This window comes from Epinephelus moara, chromosome 9, assembly GCF_006386435.1.
Source record: "Epinephelus moara isolate mb chromosome 9, YSFRI_EMoa_1.0, whole genome shotgun sequence".
Taxonomy (NCBI): domain Eukaryota; kingdom Metazoa; phylum Chordata; class Actinopteri; order Perciformes; family Serranidae; genus Epinephelus; species Epinephelus moara.
In genome coordinates, this window is record NC_065514.1 from 33,487,210 (window position 1) to 33,508,929 (window position 21,720).

At 40.3% G+C, this 21,720-nt stretch overlaps 2 protein-coding genes across 3 annotated transcripts in view; one reads left to right on the top strand and one right to left on the bottom strand.

Moving 5' to 3' along the window:
* The window catches only part of ntmt1 (N-terminal Xaa-Pro-Lys N-methyltransferase 1), a 6,604-nt gene extending 4,436 nt beyond the window's left edge, over nucleotides 1-2,168 (top strand). Inside the window, exons 3-4 of the mRNA XM_050053732.1 lie at nucleotides 630-882; nucleotides 1,150-2,168. Of these exons, the coding sequence (XP_049909689.1) occupies nucleotides 630-882; nucleotides 1,150-1,406 (510 nt within the window). The 3' untranslated portion in view covers nucleotides 1,407-2,168. The remainder of the gene's footprint in view (nucleotides 1-629; nucleotides 883-1,149) is intronic.
* Nucleotides 2,169-4,473: 2,305 nt separating this feature from the next.
* Nucleotides 4,474-21,314, bottom strand: ndor1 (NADPH dependent diflavin oxidoreductase 1). 2 transcript variants are annotated; one of them, XM_050053555.1, is made up of 15 exons: nucleotides 21,204-21,314; nucleotides 20,120-20,259; nucleotides 19,857-19,934; nucleotides 19,506-19,603; nucleotides 19,315-19,413; nucleotides 17,612-17,713; nucleotides 17,256-17,459; nucleotides 16,262-16,389; nucleotides 14,847-15,058; nucleotides 14,350-14,457; nucleotides 14,063-14,177; nucleotides 12,587-12,733; nucleotides 12,368-12,486; nucleotides 11,663-11,757; nucleotides 4,474-9,435 (listed from the first exon to the last, which is right to left on the bottom strand). In XM_050053555.1, exons 2-15 carry the CDS (start codon nucleotides 20,252-20,254, stop codon nucleotides 9,291-9,293), a joined length of 1,785 nt encoding a protein of 594 aa, XP_049909512.1. In that variant the 5' UTR covers nucleotides 20,255-20,259; nucleotides 21,204-21,314; the 3' UTR covers nucleotides 4,474-9,290. The 2 variants fall into 2 exon arrangements, with proteins under 2 accessions (XP_049909512.1, XP_049909511.1); XM_050053554.1 differs by having other exon boundaries at nucleotides 14,063-14,198.
* Between the last annotated feature and the right edge of the window lie 406 nt (nucleotides 21,315-21,720).

A 21,720-nucleotide genomic window follows, 5' to 3' on the forward strand; every position in this document is an offset into this window, starting at 1 on the left:
GCCGCTGTGCAAAACTCCGCAATACAATTAGGTCCGAAAAAACCCCGGAACTTAGCTTAGTGACTTGTTAGTCTTAACTTGAGACTTGTTGGTCTTGACTTTGAACTTGACTCGAGACTTAATTACCAAGACTTGCAGAACAACAACTTTGTCCCACTTCTAATGTGAAAAGAAAACAATGAGCTGTGGAGGTCTTGTTGGATTCTCATATAAAATCTGGACAGCGCAGGAAAAACGCCACCACTCCAAAAACCAGTGTGCCCATTAAGCCATATGCTGAGCCTTCTGCTACATGTTGAGCTATGGATGGGCTCCACGCCCTGCAATCATGGATAAGAGGATGTAGGTGATGCAGATGGCTGGGTATACATTTGGCATATGATATACTGTATATCAATATTGGAAAAATATACTTACAATGTTGCAGTATTGATTTTAGCCATAGTAGCCCAGTCCCAATTCAAATTATTGTCCACAACACCAAAATTCAGAATGTTATTAGTAATAGCATTCATTTTGTTAGAGTTGTAACGTTCAGGTTTTCTTGCTGTTTAAAGCTTTTTCACAGAAGCAGCTTGTGTCACAGCTTTTATCCACCAGTGAACTCTTGTATGTTTTCACCATTGAAGGAAGGTGAAGGGAAGACGGGTACGGGCTGTGCTCTGGACTGTGGAGCAGGTATTGGTAGGATCACCAAACGGTTACTGCTGCCTCTGTTCAAGACCGTGGACCTCGTGGACGTGACGCAGGAGTTTCTGGACAAAGCCAAGACATACCTGGGAGACGAGGGCAAGAGAGTGGGGAACTATCTCTGCTGCGGCCTGCAGGACTTTGTACCAGAGAGTGGACGCTATGATGTCATCTGGATCCAGTGGGTCATTGGTGAGTCTGCCTTCATTAAGCAATGGTTGTTGTTTAATTAAAGAATAATAATAATAAATGGGCTTGAAATAGATAATTGTTTCTACAGACGTGACTCTATAAGTGCACAATTTCCTTTAAGTATCCTTGCTTGAACGTATTTAGAGCCCTTCTGCTGCATCATTAGAGTTAAAGCAGACAAGTAGTTAGTATTGCAAAACCCCTCAATCAGTGCTCTGTGGTCCAAAAATAAAATACATACATTTTTCCTTGGATTTTTTCCTTCAGGCCACCTAACAGACGACCACCTGGTGGACTTCCTGCAACGTTGCCAGAAAGCGCTGCGGCCCAACGGCCTCATCGTCATCAAGGACAATGTGTCATATGAGGGCGTGGTCCCCGATGAGGTGGACAGTAGTGTCTGCCGCGACCTGGAAATAGTTCACAGTCTGGTGGCCAGAGCAGGCCTCCGTATCATCCATGAGGAGCAACAAGTGAACTTCCCAAAGGAGATCTACCAGGTCCACACACTGGCTCTCAGATAGTGGACTGTTTTCTTCTCCAGGGGGACAGGAAGAGGGGTGGCCGTGTGCACACAGTATTTCTTATGATGCTTTTGTAGTCAGAAATTCATGTATGATCTGTTTGGAAATGATCTGCAGTGAGATGCATTGGTCTTCTGCTCTGTGCATGTTGGTGAATCATCTTTTCTGGGCCACCAGGTCACAGTACACTTATATCTTATGAATATTTGGTCCATCTTCTATTCAAGATTCTAGCATGCGCTTCCTGTCTCAGTGTGATGTCCAGCAGCACTGAAGGTCCAACTTCATCTTTAGCTGTGTGGATATGCACAGTCTGCCAGAATAAACTAATGCACTATGTTTGGAAGTGGAGAAGTCATTATCGTACTGCTGTGTCATCACAAAACTACAAACTACAGCATCACTCTTCCAGACTTTGTTATCGCTTTATTTATTACCCATGTTGGAACTCAGCTCCAGTGTCCACTGGAAGCACTTCAGAAGCAGAACTTCAGTCTATAGTTTTGCACACACATTTCCAATGTTACCAAGATGTTTTATGGACATTTTTTACAGCTTATTAAAAACATACAGATCAATGTAGTAACAGAGACTTTGTGGCTGTATTTTACTGGTTTTAATCACAGATGGCTCAATCAACTCTTTTCTTGACTGTCATCCAAATCTGAGTCCCTTAATGGGTACTGCTGATACTGAATCAGATCTGATATTTGTAATTACATAAATGTTGATTAAATGTATCTGACATTGGAATAATGACAAGCTGCTCCCTGATTGTTTTGTACTTTGCTCTTTGTTAATATAAGAAGTAGGAGTGGGAATCGCCAGAGGACCCACAATAGGATATTATCATAATATTTAAGTCACGGTATGATAATACTGCAATATGCTGAGTATTGGGATCAAATATATTGAGATATATTGCGTTTTATTACCTTTTTCTCCAACTTCAAATTATTTCCCCACAGGAAAACTCTGTCAACATCAGTTTTACCTCATAAGATTAAGTTAAGTCTGTTCATCTGACTTTATTTTTTTATAGCAGAAAAATGTGATGCAAAGCAGACAGACTGACCAACACTGTCAAAAAACCTGTCAGAAATGCCTACACCTGACAAACTGGACTGTTGGCAGATTTATAGCCCTCTGCAAGGCCAGATTAAACACGTGAACTAAACAATTCACATGCAGGTATTGCACTACTTGAATGATCAATCCCATGTTAGAACCATTGTCTGTTACAACATCCCCCATTGTGCTGCATTTTGCAGGAGGTCTGCAATGTTTGCTCTGGTGTGACTTTAGTGTACTGCTCTAGTTTGGTGAATGTGAGACAGCAGTCGCCAGTCCTCTGTGAGATAATGTGCCGTTATAGTCACATATGAATCCACTGACCTTGACGTTCAGGCATCACAAGTTAATGCCAGCCTTCCTGCTGTACTCAAAGATTCCTTAACTTTATGCTTCACTTCTCTGGAGAGCTTTGGTATGACTGTGTCAGTGAAAACACGTCGGGACGGAGTCACATATCTGGGATGTAGTGTTCTTAGCATCTAACAAAATCCTTTGTTTTCAACATTGCTGTACGGACACAGATCTTTGCACATGAAGTTGGTGGACTGTGTTATTTTCGTAGCTATCTCAGAGTTGGATGGTAGTTTTGTCAAGCTAAGTGTGTCCAGTGTTGACTGATTTTTCGGCGGAGCGGGTTTAGCATTAGCTTGGCCGTCAGCAGCTAACACTACGGATGGTGGAGTGTGAGGCTAGCCCTCATTCGTAGTATTCCCAGAGCATTTTATTCTCATATGACACTGCTTGCAAATCGCATGTGTCATATCCAAGTCCTCCTTTCCTTCTATGTTGAAAAATCCAAGATAAGTCAAGACGTTTGATTTAAACGCAGACCGCGCATCTCTAATTTCTTTATCTAGTGCTTCCATCTTTGTTTTGATGAACTTCCTGCCTAATGCTGACTGAGACCTCTGCTGACCTCACCAGGATAAAAACAACAGCACCATCTAGTGGAGCTGAAAAGCAATTGATTTTTATTATTCTAGTACCAAAAGTGGGATTTAAATGCGTATTTGCAAAAACTTACTAATATAATAAAAGATTGATACTTGACGTCTGTGTATTGATACAGTATCACCACGCAAAATATCGCGATACTGTGCTAAATCGATTTTTTCCCCCCACCCCTACTATAGAAGCAACTTAAGTCTTTTCAGTGCAGTAACAGACATTCGTGACACAATCTCCAACATGCACCGCCTCCTACTAAATGTGCAGGACTGTCATTTTACATATAAAACCAAGATTGTTTACATTTCTCCTCATTAATGAGAGGCAGGAGTCGGGATGGGTTGATGGCAACACAGTTCATACATTATTCATGACAGTACACAGACTATACAGTCTGTATAATAAAAAGATAAAATAAATAAAATAAAATGAAATTGGAAATTGTGTGAACCTGACTCGATTCCAGCCCAAGGGAATTGGGAAATTTGAAAAATTACATCCCAGCCGCAACCTTGCAGGTCGGGTCAGGCCCAATCGTTTCGAGCAGAGAACCAAAGCTCTAATTTCTGTTTGTTATACAGAAAGCAGTGATGAAAATGTAGGTAAGTTTATTGTGCTTACAGTAAGTAGCCCACTACTCAGAAAAGCAATAAGATTCCATCATTTAGTGTGTCTGTGAATGCATTATGAATATCCATTTAGAGAGGAGGTTGGCCAGAGGATGCCACTCAGAAACTGGCGCAGACATGTCTACTTTGTGACATGCCTGTGCCTTTTGATGACATTACCTTGTTGGTTTGAACTGATGTTATTAATGCATGCACTGGTTTTAGTCCTTGAACAGACAGTTGGCTAATTTGTCCAAATACACAGTCAGACCTCCAAGGATTTGTCCCTGGTTTATGGCTGTTATACTTTTTATTTCTATTTGGAGACATTTGAACTTTAATATGACTTACAAATTGATCCTGATCAGATTATTGATCATTTTCAGCTGCAACTAAAATTAAAAGGCCAAAAAACAAACAGTGAACAGTCACAGCAACCTCATGTAGGTTTCAGGTGTTTTATTGTGGCATATGTTAAACAATCACAGTTATATCTCACACTGTGTACTGCTGCACCATTGGTCCATCTTACTGCATGTCAACGTGTCAAGTTTACAGCTTCCTCAAGTTTCACCCACTCCAGTACTCAGTGTTCAAATTGTTACGAACATTTTACAGTTGCATTTTCTACTTGTCAGTCATAGTAAGCCACTGACACAGACAAACTGTGCTCACATAGTGTAATAAATAATAACAATTATCAAGTAATGATGGAACGCCCTTCTTGTCAGGTCAGGTTATACTTTAATTTTATGAAAAAATCTTTAATTACACAATATAGCATCCACTAAAAATGAGCTATTTATATGGCTTTGTAAGGGTCAAAATAACATTTTCCACATTTGCTGCTTTTAAGATTACCACCCAATTAAAGGCACTGTTATTAATGAAGTGAAAAAAACTTTGAGAGTTCAATTCTTTAGGCAGATAGTAGAGCTATCTTAAGATGGCAAGCTCATGATCTGGACAGGATGGACTAATCCTTTTCTCTGGGCTCCTGAGTCTATTGAGAGGCTACGACTTAGAATTTCACATTTCCTCATCAAAACTAAACTTCTAGGCAAGGTGTAATTTATGATGTATTATCTGTATTTTTGTATTTTATTTTTTTTTTCAGCTGATGTTGCAAGGTGTTGTGGGACGTCCTCCATCAAAACAGGCTAAAACGATGCATTGCGATTGTTACTAGACTACTTGTCCTTACCCCAACAGTCCCAGGACCTCCTTGCTGCTTAGAAAGTTTTCTCATCCACTTGCATTTCTGCACTTATTAGTGCTACTCTGCTGCTTCATTCATAATGCACACATGAAATGGAAACAGTCTCACTTCCTGCCTGTGCTGGCTTTCAGAAATGCGCCTTTGGACACATTAATGGATGTTAGAAGAATCAAATGGGTTTTAGAGTCAATCAGAACAGTGTCAAGAGTGCAGTTCTAAGTGATTTTTTTCAGAGTTTCTAGAACGGCATCATTAAAACAAATGGAGTGGTAAAGCCTGCTGGAACTGCACCCACTGTAATGTCAATTACAGCTGCTGGAAACAGATTATTATTGGCTTTATTTTGAACCTTTAAAGTGAGACTGTAACTTCTAAAAGCAGAACCCAATCTGCCTCGTACAAATAAGAAGTTGAATTTATAAGCAGTACAACTTATCCTTGCTATATTCAACACACGAAAGGGTTTGGCTGCTACAATGGAGACGTACTTGTTCCTGTATGCTAATGTTAGCTAGTGTTACATCGACACTGCTGTGTAACTGATATTATTGAGCCAGCAAACAGACTTTAAAATCTGTATAACTACAGCATGTCTGATACCGCTTATTGATTATCAGTCAGTTAAATAAGGCAATATTTTAAGCTGTACTTTGTCCATGTGATGGGCTGATGAAGCCTACTGAAGCTGTGGGATTTTGTTTTTCTTTGAAAAATTAGGTTTTTTTCCCTGTTTACAGCTAGTATTAACATGTGTTTGGGTGATCTCATGTGGACAGCGCTAAGTGTAAACAACCACCAAGACGCACTGTGGTCAGATCACTCAAACTACTTGTCGAGGTGGTCTTGGATGCATTTGAGCAGGTATCTTTTGTTGTGTAAACACTAATGCATCCTGATGCATCCCCAGCAAGGACGGTGCTATCAATGCAGAATGTGGTGGTTGTCTTGGTGACAACACAACACTATATAGACCGTTTCCCTGGAGTTGCATTGCTAGGCAACAGCTTCAGGCCATGTTTACTTCCTGTGACCTGATGTCATTCACATACACAGCAAAAACATCCTAACAGGAAATACAAAGGGAATTTGGAAGTTTTATAATGTCAAGTCTGAAACAGTCTATAACTTGGTCATTTTGTGACGAGTTGGATGAAGTGTTGTGTGACTGGCGTCCACCATTTTGCCCTACGGAAGGAGGCATGCTAATGTGTAGACAGTGATATCTCCGGCTGTACTGACACAATTTCTTATGGAAATAGCAAGCAGCTAGCAAGAGTGCAGACCTAATAATTGTGCATGGGCCCTATGACCTTCGAGAGTAAGTGACGTAGGCAGTACAAAATCTGAACACAAGTTAATACCAGGTTTAAACAGGCTCTCAGCCACCCATAAAGACTGAAGCTGAAGCACTAAGACACCTTTATGTTTTTAATGGTTTTTAGTCTTATAGGTGTGCAATAAATATTCAACAAGCCTGCATGTGTAATATTTATGTTCTGAAGTGCTGCTTTAAATGTAGATGACTCTGTGCAATGTTACAGTAGATAATTAATGCATTATCCAAAAAGCCTGCTACATACAAATAATTAATGCACCTTATTGGTGTAGTTCAGTCCAGTGTGGGCTCATATGTTTTAACTGTATTTTTCACTCGGTATCAGTTGGAATCATACTTGCAAATGTGTCTTTCTGGTGTACACTGCCATATTAATTAATTATTCTGCTCTTTTCTTATCCTTCTGATCACAAAGTTTAGCTGCAAAACTGAATGAAGCACTTTCTGTAGCACCAGATGTTTGAAGCTTCAGACGTCATCAGTCATGTGGTATTCTTCATTTAACACAAACTCTGACAGAGTATTGAAACAGTACACTTCAGAGGGGTGAAACATGCTCCTGTATCACCTGAACTCTACCATGAACAAAACTATGTTGATGCTATACATGACAAAATAATCTCAGCTTAGAGGTTCACTTATTAGCTGGAGGTGGTATAAAGAGAAGAGACGGTTATCCCTGTCTCTGTTCAAAGATGGTCTCTGGTGTTCAACAATAATGTCCTCTGGTTGTCCACTGACTTTGAAAGACACTGTACGATCTACAGTGGCAGAGTCATCTCGCACCAAGGGCTGTACTGAAGAGTGGGGGCACTGCACCAGACCATAAAAACCATGGTTCATGACGGCTGTTTTGCAAATCATTTATTATATGGGTTTGTTTTCCACCCTCTGACCACCTGTCTCATACAGTGGAATGGTCAGGGAAACACACGGATGAGATGCCTACACTGCAGACATCACTTTCTGCTGCAGGTGTCATCTGGCTTAGGTAACACTACCCCAGCCAAACATGCTATTCAGTATAATCACAATGTGCAGGAAAAAAATCTGGGATTGGCTTTCACTTTCACTGGCAATACTGTTTATATACAATAATCGCTGTTTCCTGCATAGTGTACCTTTAAGGATATAAATGGCCTTAAAGAAGTATTTTCCTGCTGGAGAGATTTTTTTATTTATTTATTTTTTTTTCATAAAACTTGTCAATGCTGTAGAAAGATGCAAATACTTCTGAGATTGGTGCTACATGACCAGAGAAAACAGATTAAAGGGAATTTGCTTTTGCTGCCCTGCACAGGACCAATAAATACTCCCACTGGCGGGTGATGGTGGCCAACTGGCAACAAGCAATCTCAAATGACAGATAAACAGGGCAGTAAAATATGTTTATGAAAACATTTGAGGTGAGAAATAGGCAGCACAGTAACAGAATCTTGGTTTATATTTGATCAGCACTGCCTAAATTTTCCTGTTTGAACTCAGTTTTTTCAGTCTACATTTTTACAATACAGGAAACAGTATGGCGCCCACTTCCTCTTCAAAAACTATCGTATTACAGCCTAACAGTGCACTTTGAAAACATTTTAGGAGAAAAATAGACAATACAGTAACAGAATCAGCCTAGTTTTACCATTTGATCTTAATTTGGACTGAGTTTGAGAGAAGCAAAGAGAGAGGGGGGCATCTCTATCTCACTGGATCCACCTCTATATCCTTTGTGTCTGTGGCGGCCGGCACACAAAAATGAGGAAGTATAATCTTTAGGTTGAGCAACAGCCCTATAGCCAGTGAAAACTGTGTCATCTGGCGTATTTGAGCTAAGAGATGAGCAGATCTGGCCGCTGGTAAGATGGAGGGAAGTTTATCACACTTCATTTACATATTGTACTTACACTGTAACAATACAATGATGGGTTTTCACACTGCACAGAAGTGAATTCAGTTTTTTCAGGTCTCACTCTGGAATTGCAGCCATGGCTGTCCCTGTTTCAGTGTGGTTTTAGTTCTTGCAAGTTGATTGTAACCTTTTGGTTGCCTATAAAAGACCCTCTAAGGAGTCAAATGTTCAGTTTTGTTGGTCCATTATTTTTATTTTATTTTTTATGATTTTGAGTTTGTTCTTCACCAGTGAAAATTTGCATTATCGCAATTAACATTATCTGTAAATGCACCATGTTAAGCAAGCTACAGCTAGCATTAAGGTTATCTCCACCCTCTCGTCCAAATATGGTCACTCATGGCTCCATAATTCCAAGACGGCGAAGGCCAAAATGCCAAACTCCTGGCTTCCAAGCAGGAGTCCACAATCCAATGGGTGACGTCACGGTGGCTTATTTCATACAGGCTATGATCTGAACGCAGCGAACACAGGCTGTGATTATAACTGCAGCACCTCAATACAACCACTTGTTGACCTAAGAATTAAATTTGAGTCATGTGATGACACCTGAGCCAGCTCCATAGCTAAATAAAGCCTGCTACATGTGGTTGAAAGCTCCAAAAAAGCGAGTAAGTGGGCCTTTGAGCTGAGGTTGTTTTGTCACAAAGCAATAATGAACTTCCATGCTTGAGTATGCTGATGTTGACTAATGGATGACTCCACTTTGATACATCAGCAGGGATTGTATCATGCAGTCAACACGTTAGCAGCAGCAGTTTCAATGTGAACCCTGAGGAGCAGTGGGTAGAGGTCGTGATCAGGACCAGGTCTCACTCTGGAATTGGCCCGTCTTCTCCATGGTTGCCAGCATCTGCTCGGCGTCTTCGGCGGACACACCTCCCTCCTGCTGGAACACCTCTTTCAGAGCGTCACACACACTGGTTGGCATCTCTTTAGCATTACTGCACAGAAGAAAAGAAACAAGGTCAGAACTGTATATTCACAGCTACTTTTTAACACAACAAACAGGGAAGTCCAGCTACATGCCAGCATCAAATATAAAAAGTGGTAGATTTATTTTTGTTCCACATCCCTCCTGAGGATTCTGAGGCCTGTGTGACAAAGTGAGTCTTTAACATATTTGAGTCTGGGCATGTGGTCTCAAGAAGCCCGTTAACAAGAAACATATGAGAGGTCTCTAAAATGTCAGTAAAGCAAAATTACTCTGGTGATATTCTATAATTTTCCTTTTGTAAATAAAGCTCATGTGCAGGGCCAAACCAACAGTGAATGTATCTATTAACAGGTATTGTGAGAGCCTGATTTATCTTCTTCCTCTGTGCCACAGCGCTCCATCCTTGTTCAAAACACATCAGTGAGCCACGCTGTCAAGCTGGGTGACATGTTCCTTCATTTCCATGAACACGCACACTAGAGTTTATTTTGACTCAGTCCCACATACACTGTCCTGCTGCCTCAAATACACACTAGAACACCAAATGTAGATTAATCCACCACTGAAAATAGTCCCCAACTAATATACTATCGCCTCTGTTTGAGTACTGTCTGCTACAAACTACAGTGACCCGCTGTTTTTAGGATTTATTTATTTTATTTATTTAACCCATATTTAACCTGGTAAGTCCCGTTGAGATCAACGATCTCTTACAGGGGAGACCTGGCCAAGACAGCAGCACACAAAACAGTTACAGTCAAACAACAATACAATAAAAAACTTAAAAGATACAGTAACATGGAGAGATATTAGATCATCTACGCACAATGACAAGAACCAACCAATTCATTCATCCTTCTACTTATGAGAGCTTTAAAATCAGGCAGAGAGACCAATTCACGTAGTTTCAACTCTTTTTGAAGGTTATTCAATTAATAATAATATTTAAGTGAGGGGAGCAGAGCACATCAAAGCTTTCTTTCCCAGCTCAGTCCATGCACTAGGAACAGACAACAAAACTAAGTCTCAGATGAAAGCTACAGTCAGATCTCTGTTCAATCAAAGTAAAAATGTATGGAGGGAGTTTACCCAGTATGGCTTTATAAATGAACAAATATCAGTGACTGAGCCTATGAAACGTCCAAGATGGCCAACCAGCCCTGGAATAAAGCGTATAGTAATGAGTGAGGGCTTTACAATTTCTAACAAATCTCAGTGCACTATGATGCAGTATCTAACGTGTGCAAACAATATGCAGATGCATTCATGTACAGATGATCCAGAACTTGTAAAAACATAGCAGCACCCAGTCTTTTCCTACTCTCAAATGAGAAACAGGACTTGTTTCTGACATAAAACCCTAACTTCAGCCTCAGCTTTTCAAGAAGATTATCAACCTGAGGTTTAAAAGAGAGGGACTCATCAAGCCAAATACCAAAGTATTTGTAACAAGTGACAAACTCTTCTTTAAACTTCTTTGAACCTTTTTTAAAAATGAAAATATTTTTGTGAGACATTTTTTCAGTATTAACTAATGAGCTTGGAGCTGAGAGCCATATACAGGGGAGAGAAGACAGAGAGCACTGAGAGACCGACTTATAAAGCTGTCACAGTAAAGGGATTTCCCTGGTTTTAGTTGTTTTATAAAATTTAACAATAAAGAAAAATACAGAATAACATCAGACTGTCCCTTTCACAGCAGCACTGTTGCTGCTGCTGAGGCAGGTAGCATTACAGGAAGAAACATGTAATGCTTAAGAAAAGAATGATATGAGGGCTTGTGTGACTGACAAAAATCATTAGGAAATTGTCATTTGGGCACAGAGGGTGCACTTTTTATTCATCACATGCCGTGGTGAGAAGTAAGCCAGCCTCATGAAATCTGTTGCCTGGACAACAGAAGTATAGAGGGGAGAAACATGGGGAGCAGCACTCTCTCTCTTATTTGGGTAAGATATCAACTTAATTTGTCTAATTCAGGCTGCTGAAGCCTCATATTAACTTCTGATAAACTCTGGAGTCTATTTTTGCATGGCATGACGACTGAGGATTTTGTTCACCATCTTTTTCATTGGAAGCTCTTCAGGAAGTGATCAATATGAACAGGAAAAATTATGCAATGCTTAAATGGGCACCACACTGTTGCTTTAAGACAGATTTGAAAAACAGCAAAGCTATCCTAAATACCCAGCTGTGAACAAAGAAGAGGTTTAGTTTTGTTGCCTGTGACTCACCCAGCAATGTAAAAGCAGCCACTTCTGTTGGCTATCAGATCCCACAGGAGCTCAGCGTTCTCTCTCACACGGTGCTGTACATACACCTTCTCCTCCTGAAATACAGAAATACTCAGTTTCATTATTAGCCACAAAGGATAGACACACAGCCAAAGTTCCAGGGCTGCTGGGGAATTTAGCTACGTGGAGTCAGTGTATGGGGGTTGAGTGCAGTATTCACAGTGAATGCTGGGTATTGAAGGAAAGGTTGAAAATGGTTCTGGCGTACACATCCACACAGAGGAAAATACGGTATCATTGATCATTCGTCTAACAAATAGAGAGGGAAAAATGGATTGCAAGCTTTCTTTCAATACATGAAGACATTACACAGTGGTAATGAAAGCCCACATGTAGAATCAGATAATGTCTGAGTTTGGTGCCCCCCCAGTGGTAACATAAAAAAGACACTGTACATGGTCTACAGGCAGACATCAATGTTCACTGGTGAGGGGGGTGAATGGGTTAATAGGACAACAACACACAGATCACATCTATTCACCAGGATTATTTAATTTTTCTGCTATTGAAACTTATGTCATTATAATTTGATGCTATAATCAAGTCATTTGTAGGTCATTGGTAACTCTTGTGTTGTTTTTGAGTTACTGTTAGCTTTTCTGTCCTGTCCTGTGATGATTAACGTGGGTATTGACTGTGTCTGACCTGGTCTCGTGAGAAGGCAGTGAAAAGGGTCAGATGTCCATCCTTCATCATCTCCTCCCACTCTGACCTGAAGTAGAAGTCACTGGTCTCAGAGCGACAGCCGAAGAACAGGACATTGGCTAAACAGTAGGAAGACAAGCAGGAGGTGTGTCATGTCAGTAAGTGGGATCATTCATCTAGAGAGTAAGAGAAACAAAGTCAGAGAGGTAAAGATCTCACTGTTTTTTCCCTCAGGGATCCTCTCCTGTAAAGCCGACCTGAAGGGTGCCACTCCTGTTCCAGGCCCGACCATGATCACAGGGGTGTCCTTCTCTTTAGGGAACTTCATCGTTCCCTTCTTCACCCACAGAGGCACATACACCTCCTCTGTAACATTGTTTAGTATGACACACAAACAAAATGATTACAATCACTGTTTTGTATCAGGAGGAACTTACTCTCCAAGTTATTTAGTATGTTTAATAAACAGTAGGACTCGCTGAGGATGACAGCATTTAGTTCAGACACGGCTGCTTTCCAAAAATTTTAATTCAATAAGTTCTCAAATAGCAGCATTTATTTTCCTCAGTTGCAGAGCACACCATGGGTCTTCATTTCTAATGTGACATTTGTCTCCTTGTTTTCTAATCTTGTTGATGCTGATGCAGTTAATCTCCATGTCTACCTGTCATCCTGATAAATTCTGTATAACGTACATTTCCATCTATTCTACAGTCATATCACCACTCTGCTGTTCACGGCCTCTCTGTTAAAAAGAAATACTGTGCAGTCTTTTTTGGGCTAAGCCATCAACAGTGAAATACATCCCAGTGGCTTAAAGAGTAAGATCCTTGACTTCCCTGGTGAGCTTTTAATATGAAACGTCTGCAGGAAGTGTTGACAGCAGCTGAACTTTGAATAAAAAAAAACTGCTAAGAAGAGATGATTAGTTTTGATTAGTTAGAAGCTAATTCAATAAAGAAGTGTATGCAGTACATGATTGTGTGTGCAGTAAATGAATGAGTAAGTGAGGGAGTGAGTGTAGTAAATAAGTGAGCGTGTGCAGTAAATGAGTGTGTGGGTAGTAAATAATAGTGTGTGCATTAAATGAGTGTGCAAGCAGTAAGTAAGCCAGTATGTTCAAAAAATAATTAAGCAACTGCAGTAAATAGTTAGTATGTGCAGAAACTAATTGAGTGAGTGAGTGAGTGAGTGAGTGAGTGAGTGCAGTAAATGAGTGTGTGTGCAATAAGTACGTTTTGTGTTAAAAGCAGAGAGCTGCAGAGAGGGGACATGACTGTTGTACAGTTTTTAACCTAACCTTTAGTAGTAATTGCCTTTCATTTGTTCTTATCAATTAAGACTCAGCAACGGTTGTTTTGTAGTGTTGTAGTGGTAATCATGTATATATGTATAAATGCATATATGTAGAATTTTGTTCCAAGAGAAAACTCCTAAGTACGTGAAAATCTGTGAATGCCACAAATTCTCTTAAATCACTGGTATGTGCCACTGATGAACGAATCTGTTTCTAGCAGCGATTCTTGCATGAGGTCCAAAGTGCTGCGCCGTTTCAACAAGTGAGAAAAACTTTATGCTAACAGACAAAAAGGAACCCAGTGTCTGTATGTCTGATATTTACACACAACCTCCAGCCAATCAGAATTACGTTTTCTACAGCTGTGATGTAAGCACATGTAAAGTGTGGTGAGAGACCTTGTGCGGGGTCCAGGGAGGCTAACCAGGTGGAGCAAAGGCCTTTTCGTGGTTTATGCAGTTTGGTTTTGTAATGAACCACAGCTACCAGGATCTGAAGCCTGTCTGGATGAGTCTGTTTGGAGAGAAGGCTTTTCTAGAATAAGTCAAGATATCACAGTGACTCCTCTTCTATCTGTCTTTACTACTCAATGAAATTCATTTACAGCTTTGCGTAAGGCATGCAGCTGAAACACAGCATATATTTTCACTGCAGTTCAATAGTTTTCATGTCAAAGATGAGTTACCTTGAGAGAGGAGGCGATGGAGAATGAGCGAGGCTGGATCTCAGGGAATAGATCTAGGAGATAGTCTACTTTGAGTTCTGCTGCTGTGTGGGGGAAATCTGCCAAGACCTGCAGCAACAAGAGCACAGCACACTCACAAAGCGGGTCAGAGGACATGTTATCAAGTTTAAAGCCTCCATGTGTAGTATATGAACAGGTCTGACTCTGAGGCACACTGCACTGATCTGACTGAGACAAATGTGCTAAAGGCAACACTGACCATACCTATTTTCAGCAGCATTGCCTAATTTCTCTACAAACAAAATCACACGCTATCAAAATAATTTAAAGGATGCTGAAATAAGACAATCCCCCATAAAACCCAGAGTGGCTTTACAATAAATAAAAAGCTATATCAAGAGCAAAGTTTTAATTGGCAGAGTATAATATTATTTTTCCTTGACAAGACTGAATTCCTGGCTCACAGCCCGGCTCTGACTCTAACCCTGAGCCTTCACCTCCAGTGCAGTGCGTCGTGGCCGGTTGCAGTAGCTGTGCAGCTCGTCCTGGCCTGCCGCTGAGCTGAACTCAAGCAGCTTTTCCTGCTCCAACTCATTGGTGGCAAAGGTGGACAGCAGCTCAAAGAAGGAGCGGCGAGGCACAGCAGCAATGTCTAGGTAGTTCTCCACCAGGTGGCGCACGGTGCAGGGCTGAGGAAGCCTGGCTGGAACTGAGATGACAAGACATTTTTGGTCATTTCAGCATCAAGAGACTATAAAGGCTAGGCCATTAATGCTTTTAAAGGAGCAATTCTGCTTTACAGCTGCACTTATCAGTTTTTTATATTAACAGTGACTCAAATTATGCTGTTTAAAATGAAAGGTGTCAGTCATAATGACAAAAAACCACAGAGAATTACCGACCAACTCTGCAGTTCCTTTCAGCATCTTTCAGTTCATTGTTTTGGTTTTGGGAACAACTTTACTGTTTGGTTGAGTCTCACCACACTCACACAGTTTTCAGGGGGAAAAAAGCTATAATAAACCCACTGTACACTAGAGTAGTCATTGACACAGATAAAGACAATCTGGTGAACACAGTGAAACATTTAGCAGCTAAAGGGCCAGATACATCCCTCAGGAGACAAAAACAGAGTAAATGCTGGACTTAAAACCTTCAGGTGGACACAAACACAACTCTGAATGGAAGTTAAAGGTTTTGTATGCAACATTCAGAGCATTAATATGGCCGCAAACCTATATCGCCATGTAAAGACTGAAGATATAGTGGAGTAATGGTCCTGAGCAGAGAATGAAGTCACATTCCCTGTGTGTGTGTTGTAAATTGAGCTTCTCCGTGGTTTTGTGTGGCAAGCCAGTCCAGCCACACACGCGTTAATGCATGTATGTATCCCACTATCCCACTGTTACCGCTGATATTGCGACAGCATTGACATGGAAGTGATGGAACCATAGCACCTAACCTCCTGTTAGCCCCGGGGAACACCATTACCTCTGTCACCACTGTTGCCATTGTTTAGTGCTGTTTATTAGGTCAGCACCGTTAGCTACTCGCCGCCAGCTCTGCTACCTCCATGTTGAGAACCATGTCGCGACAACTCATATGGTCTGAATTTCACATTGAGCCCCTTTAATGTTAGCTAAAACTGATAACTGGGGATGAGCTTGCTTGCTACAGTGAGGCTGCTAGCTATCTGGCAATTAGTGAGCTTATTGGGCAACATGTGATTGACTAAAAGATGAGGAGGCAGAGATTGATTCATTGTCAATAAAAATGAAATTATGAAATAAAATGTGACATTTGCTTAATAGATGTCTTTGTTGTGAACTAAAAATCATGTATAATGCACACAGTGTAAACACACACACACACACACACACACGCACGCGCGCACACACACACGCACACCTACTTGCAGTGTTGTCTGTGGCCCTGACAGTGAACCTGGCCTCTGGATCTAATCTCAACAGTTGACAGAATTGCTGTACATCCTCTGGTAAGTTACATGGATGCATCATCACCACATCACCAGCAGCAAACCTGCAAAGCAATAAGATAACATGTCCAGAAGGCTCACCACTTTCAATTTGCATTCAAATGCAGAGAAAAAGTGTGTATTCCTGGGTTGGAAATTAGCAGCAGCCATCAGCCAGTTGCTGGTAAAACGTGCAAGTGGCTACTACATTTGCTTCACTCACCAGTCAAAAAACAAGGGTAATCTATTGCGTAGCTGGAAGATTTTGGAATCCACCATCCACAGTGACAAGTGGACAAAAAAGTTGATTTCCAACCCTGGTGTATCCCACAATTCATCACAGAACTGCACAACTGCGGTCCAGTTGTAGTGTTAACTGTTTTATATCATCCAACAGAGCACAAACACTATGCGACAGGGCTTTAAGTTGAAATCCTGGCATGCTGGCTATTCATGTATTCATTTATTTTGGCAAAAATATAAATTAAAATATATGTAGAAAGAGTGCTGGTCAGATCATTTCTGTGTGTTTTTTTAAGCTCTTTGACCCTGTTCGCACTGTGAGGGGACAATCATTTATATAGACTGAGCTAAAGGAAGAATTACCTCATCAACTTAAAATTAAGTCACAGTACATCATAATTTATTAAACTTTTATTTTCTTTGTGCATAAGAGATTAATTTTGAGATGATACATTCATTACAGTGATCTTGGAAGGCATTTCTCTCTCTGCATTTTTAATCTTGTGCCGCTGCAAGCCTTTACATTAATGTGAAAACATTGAGTTCAGACTCATGTCATGTTTAAAGAGACACAGAAAAAGTTTCAGGTCTGATGTTTACATGTAAGTGATCAGGGCAGTTACTCAGATACGAGACTAACATGTTCAATTGCCATCAGATTGTCTGAAAGGGGCTCAAGATTACTTACTTAATGTTGGATCCAGTGATATCAAACTCTATGTGCCTCACATCCTGAAAGTGTGACATGTCTGTTACTCTCCTGTTGAACACTAGTCTGGCAGGAAAGGGATGAGACTGGCAGGGGACAGTTTGCTCTGTGGGAATCCTCAGCCTGTCCTCTGTCTTCTCCTTTACATCATCCAGAAAGTGGAAGGTGTACGTTGGAGGAAGCCTGCCACATGAAGACAGCAAAAAAATCAATGTGACTAGGATTCCGCACTAAACCCAAAGAGGAGTTAATAATAGGCTTTTGAAGGACACAAACTCATAATCAAAATATGCGACCACAGAATAAATGCTGTGTCAGATCAGGAGAATACTCACGGTTGATCCTCTCTCAGTGGAATCACATTGGCCAAAGATGGGTACTGGGCAAACACTTTCTCCCAAAATGATGTGAGCCATGGGTCAATCGCAGCGTCTGACCTGGTTCAAACATATTTTGGGTGAAGTAAACACAAACACGTCTCTGGTTCAATTCCAGCTAAGAGCATTTGTTGCATGTCATTCCCTTTTTTCTCCACACCTTTTCAGACTTGCTCTACTTTGTTGATAAATTGATCAATTCTGAAAAACTTACATTTTCATCAGTAACACACCTCTGAGTTTTAGGTACTGTTTTAGTTCACTTATTTTTTTTCCAGAATTTAACACAAAGTCTTTTTCTCTCAAGCAGAACTCAACACTCTCTAAGGAGCGTCAACGTTCTCTTTTAATGTGAAACCTGCAGGAAGTCTTAAATCTTTTTGCCGTTTTTTTGCGATCACTGTTGAGCTACTGTCAAAGACAAAGCAATTTGATTAATTACAAAATGAAAAACATTAGTTGTGCTAGAAATAGAAATTGAGAGCAGCAGAGTGGTGAGTGTGACATCACAGATAGAAACAGATTTGTCTTGGACCAAGGAATCAAATTGCAAATAAATATTGTGATGAGTTCAAATATACAAAGCTTAATAAATGTCTACATGGTGACACTGCTGGCTCTGGATCTGCACCAAAAACAAAATCGCATTCTCAGTTCTCTCTCGACTTAGCACAAAATGTTATCAGTGCTGTAGTTTTGAGATACAAAACAAAAAATGCAGATGGAGAAATATTTTACAAGTTACCTCCTGGAATTAATCTGTTGTATGAAGTAATTTTCTTTCCATATCTAATTCCTATTTTAAGTGAGCTTTTTGGGGCAAAGTCTTAACAATGGCTTATTATAACTTGCAGTTATGAAACTAGTTTTGCTTGTATTAATATTGTGTTAGTATTATCATAACTTGAGCCCACTATTGCTCAGTGTAGCACTCTTTAAAGTATTACTGCCTAAATGCTCAGCTAAGAGAAAATAATACAGCACTTTTTAACAAAGTGAAAAACATACACCGATCAGACAAAACATTAAAACCACTGACAGGTGAAGTGAAAAACACTGATCATCTCATAACAATTCAAAGTTCTTCTGGAAAAACTCTGGTCCTGGCATTCATGTGGATGCCACCTGACGTGCTTCACCCACCCAAACAGCATTGCAGACCAAGTACCCCCCTCACGGCAACGGCACTCCCTGATGGCAGTGGCCTCCCTAGCTGGACAGTGCACTACGTCACACCATATAAACTGTCAAGGAATGACCCGAGGAACATTACAAAGAGCTCAAGGTGTCGACTTGGAATCCAAAGTCCCCAGATACACAACCTGCAATGTTGTTTGGATGGGTGGTGCTTGTCAAGGGGCATCCACATGAATGCCAGGACTAAAGTTTTCCCAGCAGAACATTGCATTGTAACAAAATGCTCAATGCTAATCACACAACCCACCAGTGGTTTTTATGTTTTGGCTGACTGGTGTACACTACAGTGCACAGGTGCAAATGTGGGGGGAAAAAAACTGTAAAAATGTCTATCTGATGAGTAAAATCATGTTAAAATGCTGTAGACAAACATGATAAAAATACCTGGAATAAAAATGTATTCTAAGCTTTATTTTTCTTCCCAGTTAATGATTCATCAGCTCCTCAGACACATTTTTTCTTACCCCAAGTCATGTTGGTCATCTGCCAGCCCAACAGGCAGCAGCATACTGGCCCCCAGCTGCAGAAGGCGCTTATAAAGCTTCTTAGCCACAAAATTGAACCTACGGGTGAAAGCAGTTGATGCTTATATTAAGACATGTGTCATTTAGAATGTGAACTCTCTGTGAGAGGTGTAACTCTGAAAAGGACTGACTTAGGATAGGAGGAGTCCCCCAGGCCCAGTATGGCACAATCCAATTGACTCAGTGAGCCAACAGGCAAAGACTTCTTAAAGACAAACCTCCAGAAGTTCTTTGGAGAAAGAAGACATAGGCAGAAAGACAGGGTTTTCTTATTTCAGTGTATTTGTCTGTATTTTGAAAAATCTAATCTAAAAACATACACATTGATCACATCCATATTCACATGCATCCTATGGTTTTTCAAACAGATTTTGGAAACTGTTAAATAGGGACAGATCACCCAAAAACTGTACTGAAACTATTGTTCCTCCTAGTGCATGTCTTTTTGTTGAGTTCTTTACATTTTCTATTTGTAGTATTACCTTCATATTGTCAGGAGGGTCTCCTTGACCAGTTGTGGCGCATACGAAAAGAACCAGAGACTCTGAGATCAAGTTGGCCTGTTTGATGAGAGGAAACACACATGATGACACAATGTTCTCATGTGATTTATGTGGGCTTTGACATCCCCAAACAAATATCACCCACCACTACAGGGAACCTAGATCAATCCCCAGATCTTGTGTTGGAACTATAAATGATCAGAACCATAACAATCCCCTCTCCTTACTAACACCGCACTCACCACGTTGTAGTTATCCAGAGGCAACACTTGAACCTGCAGCTGCCTTCTCTGTGCCTGCCGCGCAATCCTCTGGGCTGTGTCCTGGGCCGTACCAGTCTGACTCCCGTACAGGACAAGCAGAGTGGGCTTTGACATGATGACTGAGACAAACAAAGTCACAAAATGGTCTGTTATTGTAGAAGAGCATGGACCTGGAAAGTAAAAAGAATACTAGAAAGGTGTAAACAAACACACAAATGATCAAATGAACAAAAACACATAAAGAGCATTTAGTCCCACATACAAGCAGAGAATGCAAGTGTCAGTGCAGACAAATTAATAATTACATCAATCTTATATACATGGAGCAGCCTATGAAGAAGTCCACAGTGCATACTCAGTTATTTCCAGCAATTACGAAGAACACTATTACTAAACAACCTGGCATGTCTCTAATGATGTTTTATAGTAATAAGGCTCACAAACAGTAACAGGATATGGCAAAATGATGGGAAGGCATTGTGCTGTGTGATGTGATTTGTATGGCCACTATTTCTTTTTTGGTATTTTTGTAATTATACTTCTGACATATGATTGTGGTAGTGTGTTTCTTTGCATGTAATCACTTCATCATGTAATGGAATGACATTCACTTTCAGCCAGTGTGTCCATATAGTGAGCCAGGTACAATCAATCTGTTTTTACTGTGCTCAATATAAGCAGATTACTTTATTATTTATTGTGACATGTTTGTCTTTCACGCAGCAATTCATTTAATCAAAGAATTATTTTTCTTGCGGCAGACAATGAAAGTAAAATTGTGCAGTAGCTATGTGTCTTAAATATACTTAAATATAAAACATCTCAATTGAAGTCTTGGTAATGTAATACTCTCTTAAAACGCAGTTTCGTACCTTAATTGAAGACATGAGTTACGTTACATCCCTTCTCTTTGTAATGTTACATGAAGGTACTTGGCATTACATCACTGTGCTGCTAGCTGCTAGCAAGTCAGGAAAATGTGGTAAATTATTTTTGTTCATATTCATTTTTCTCCTCTTTAAATCACATATTTCACCAAATACTAAGAAAACGAGATACTTACCGCAACTGTCTTCGTCAACAATAGCCTTAAACTTAAAAAAAAACTAACAAATAACTCCACTAGGTGAGGTTACAGCTTCTCATTCTGAACATCAACGCTACACTTTACGGCAAGCTAGGTTCACGTTGTGATTGGCTCGTGCTTTGATGCTGCATTCAAGTCCGCCCAAGGAAAATCAGAAATTATTCTTTTTCATACTTGAAAATAGCGTTGAAAATAGGTCACGGGTTTCTGTCGCGTTTTATAGCTTTTCTTTGGGCTCCATTGGTCCAAACAAGGTACGTGGGTACTGTCTAGTATCAAAATGCTCACAGACAGAACTGGTCACTAAACTCATGTCTAATTTGTTAGTTTTATTGGTGAACGCATCACTTGCAGTCTTGCTGTAAGCTTCAACCAAATGCTGCGTGTATTTTACAATTATTCTCAAATTAGCCATTAACCCTTGAAAACCCTTGTCTTGATTTCTTTTAAAAACATGGGAAGAAAGCAATGAGCAACAGAAGAAGATATAACC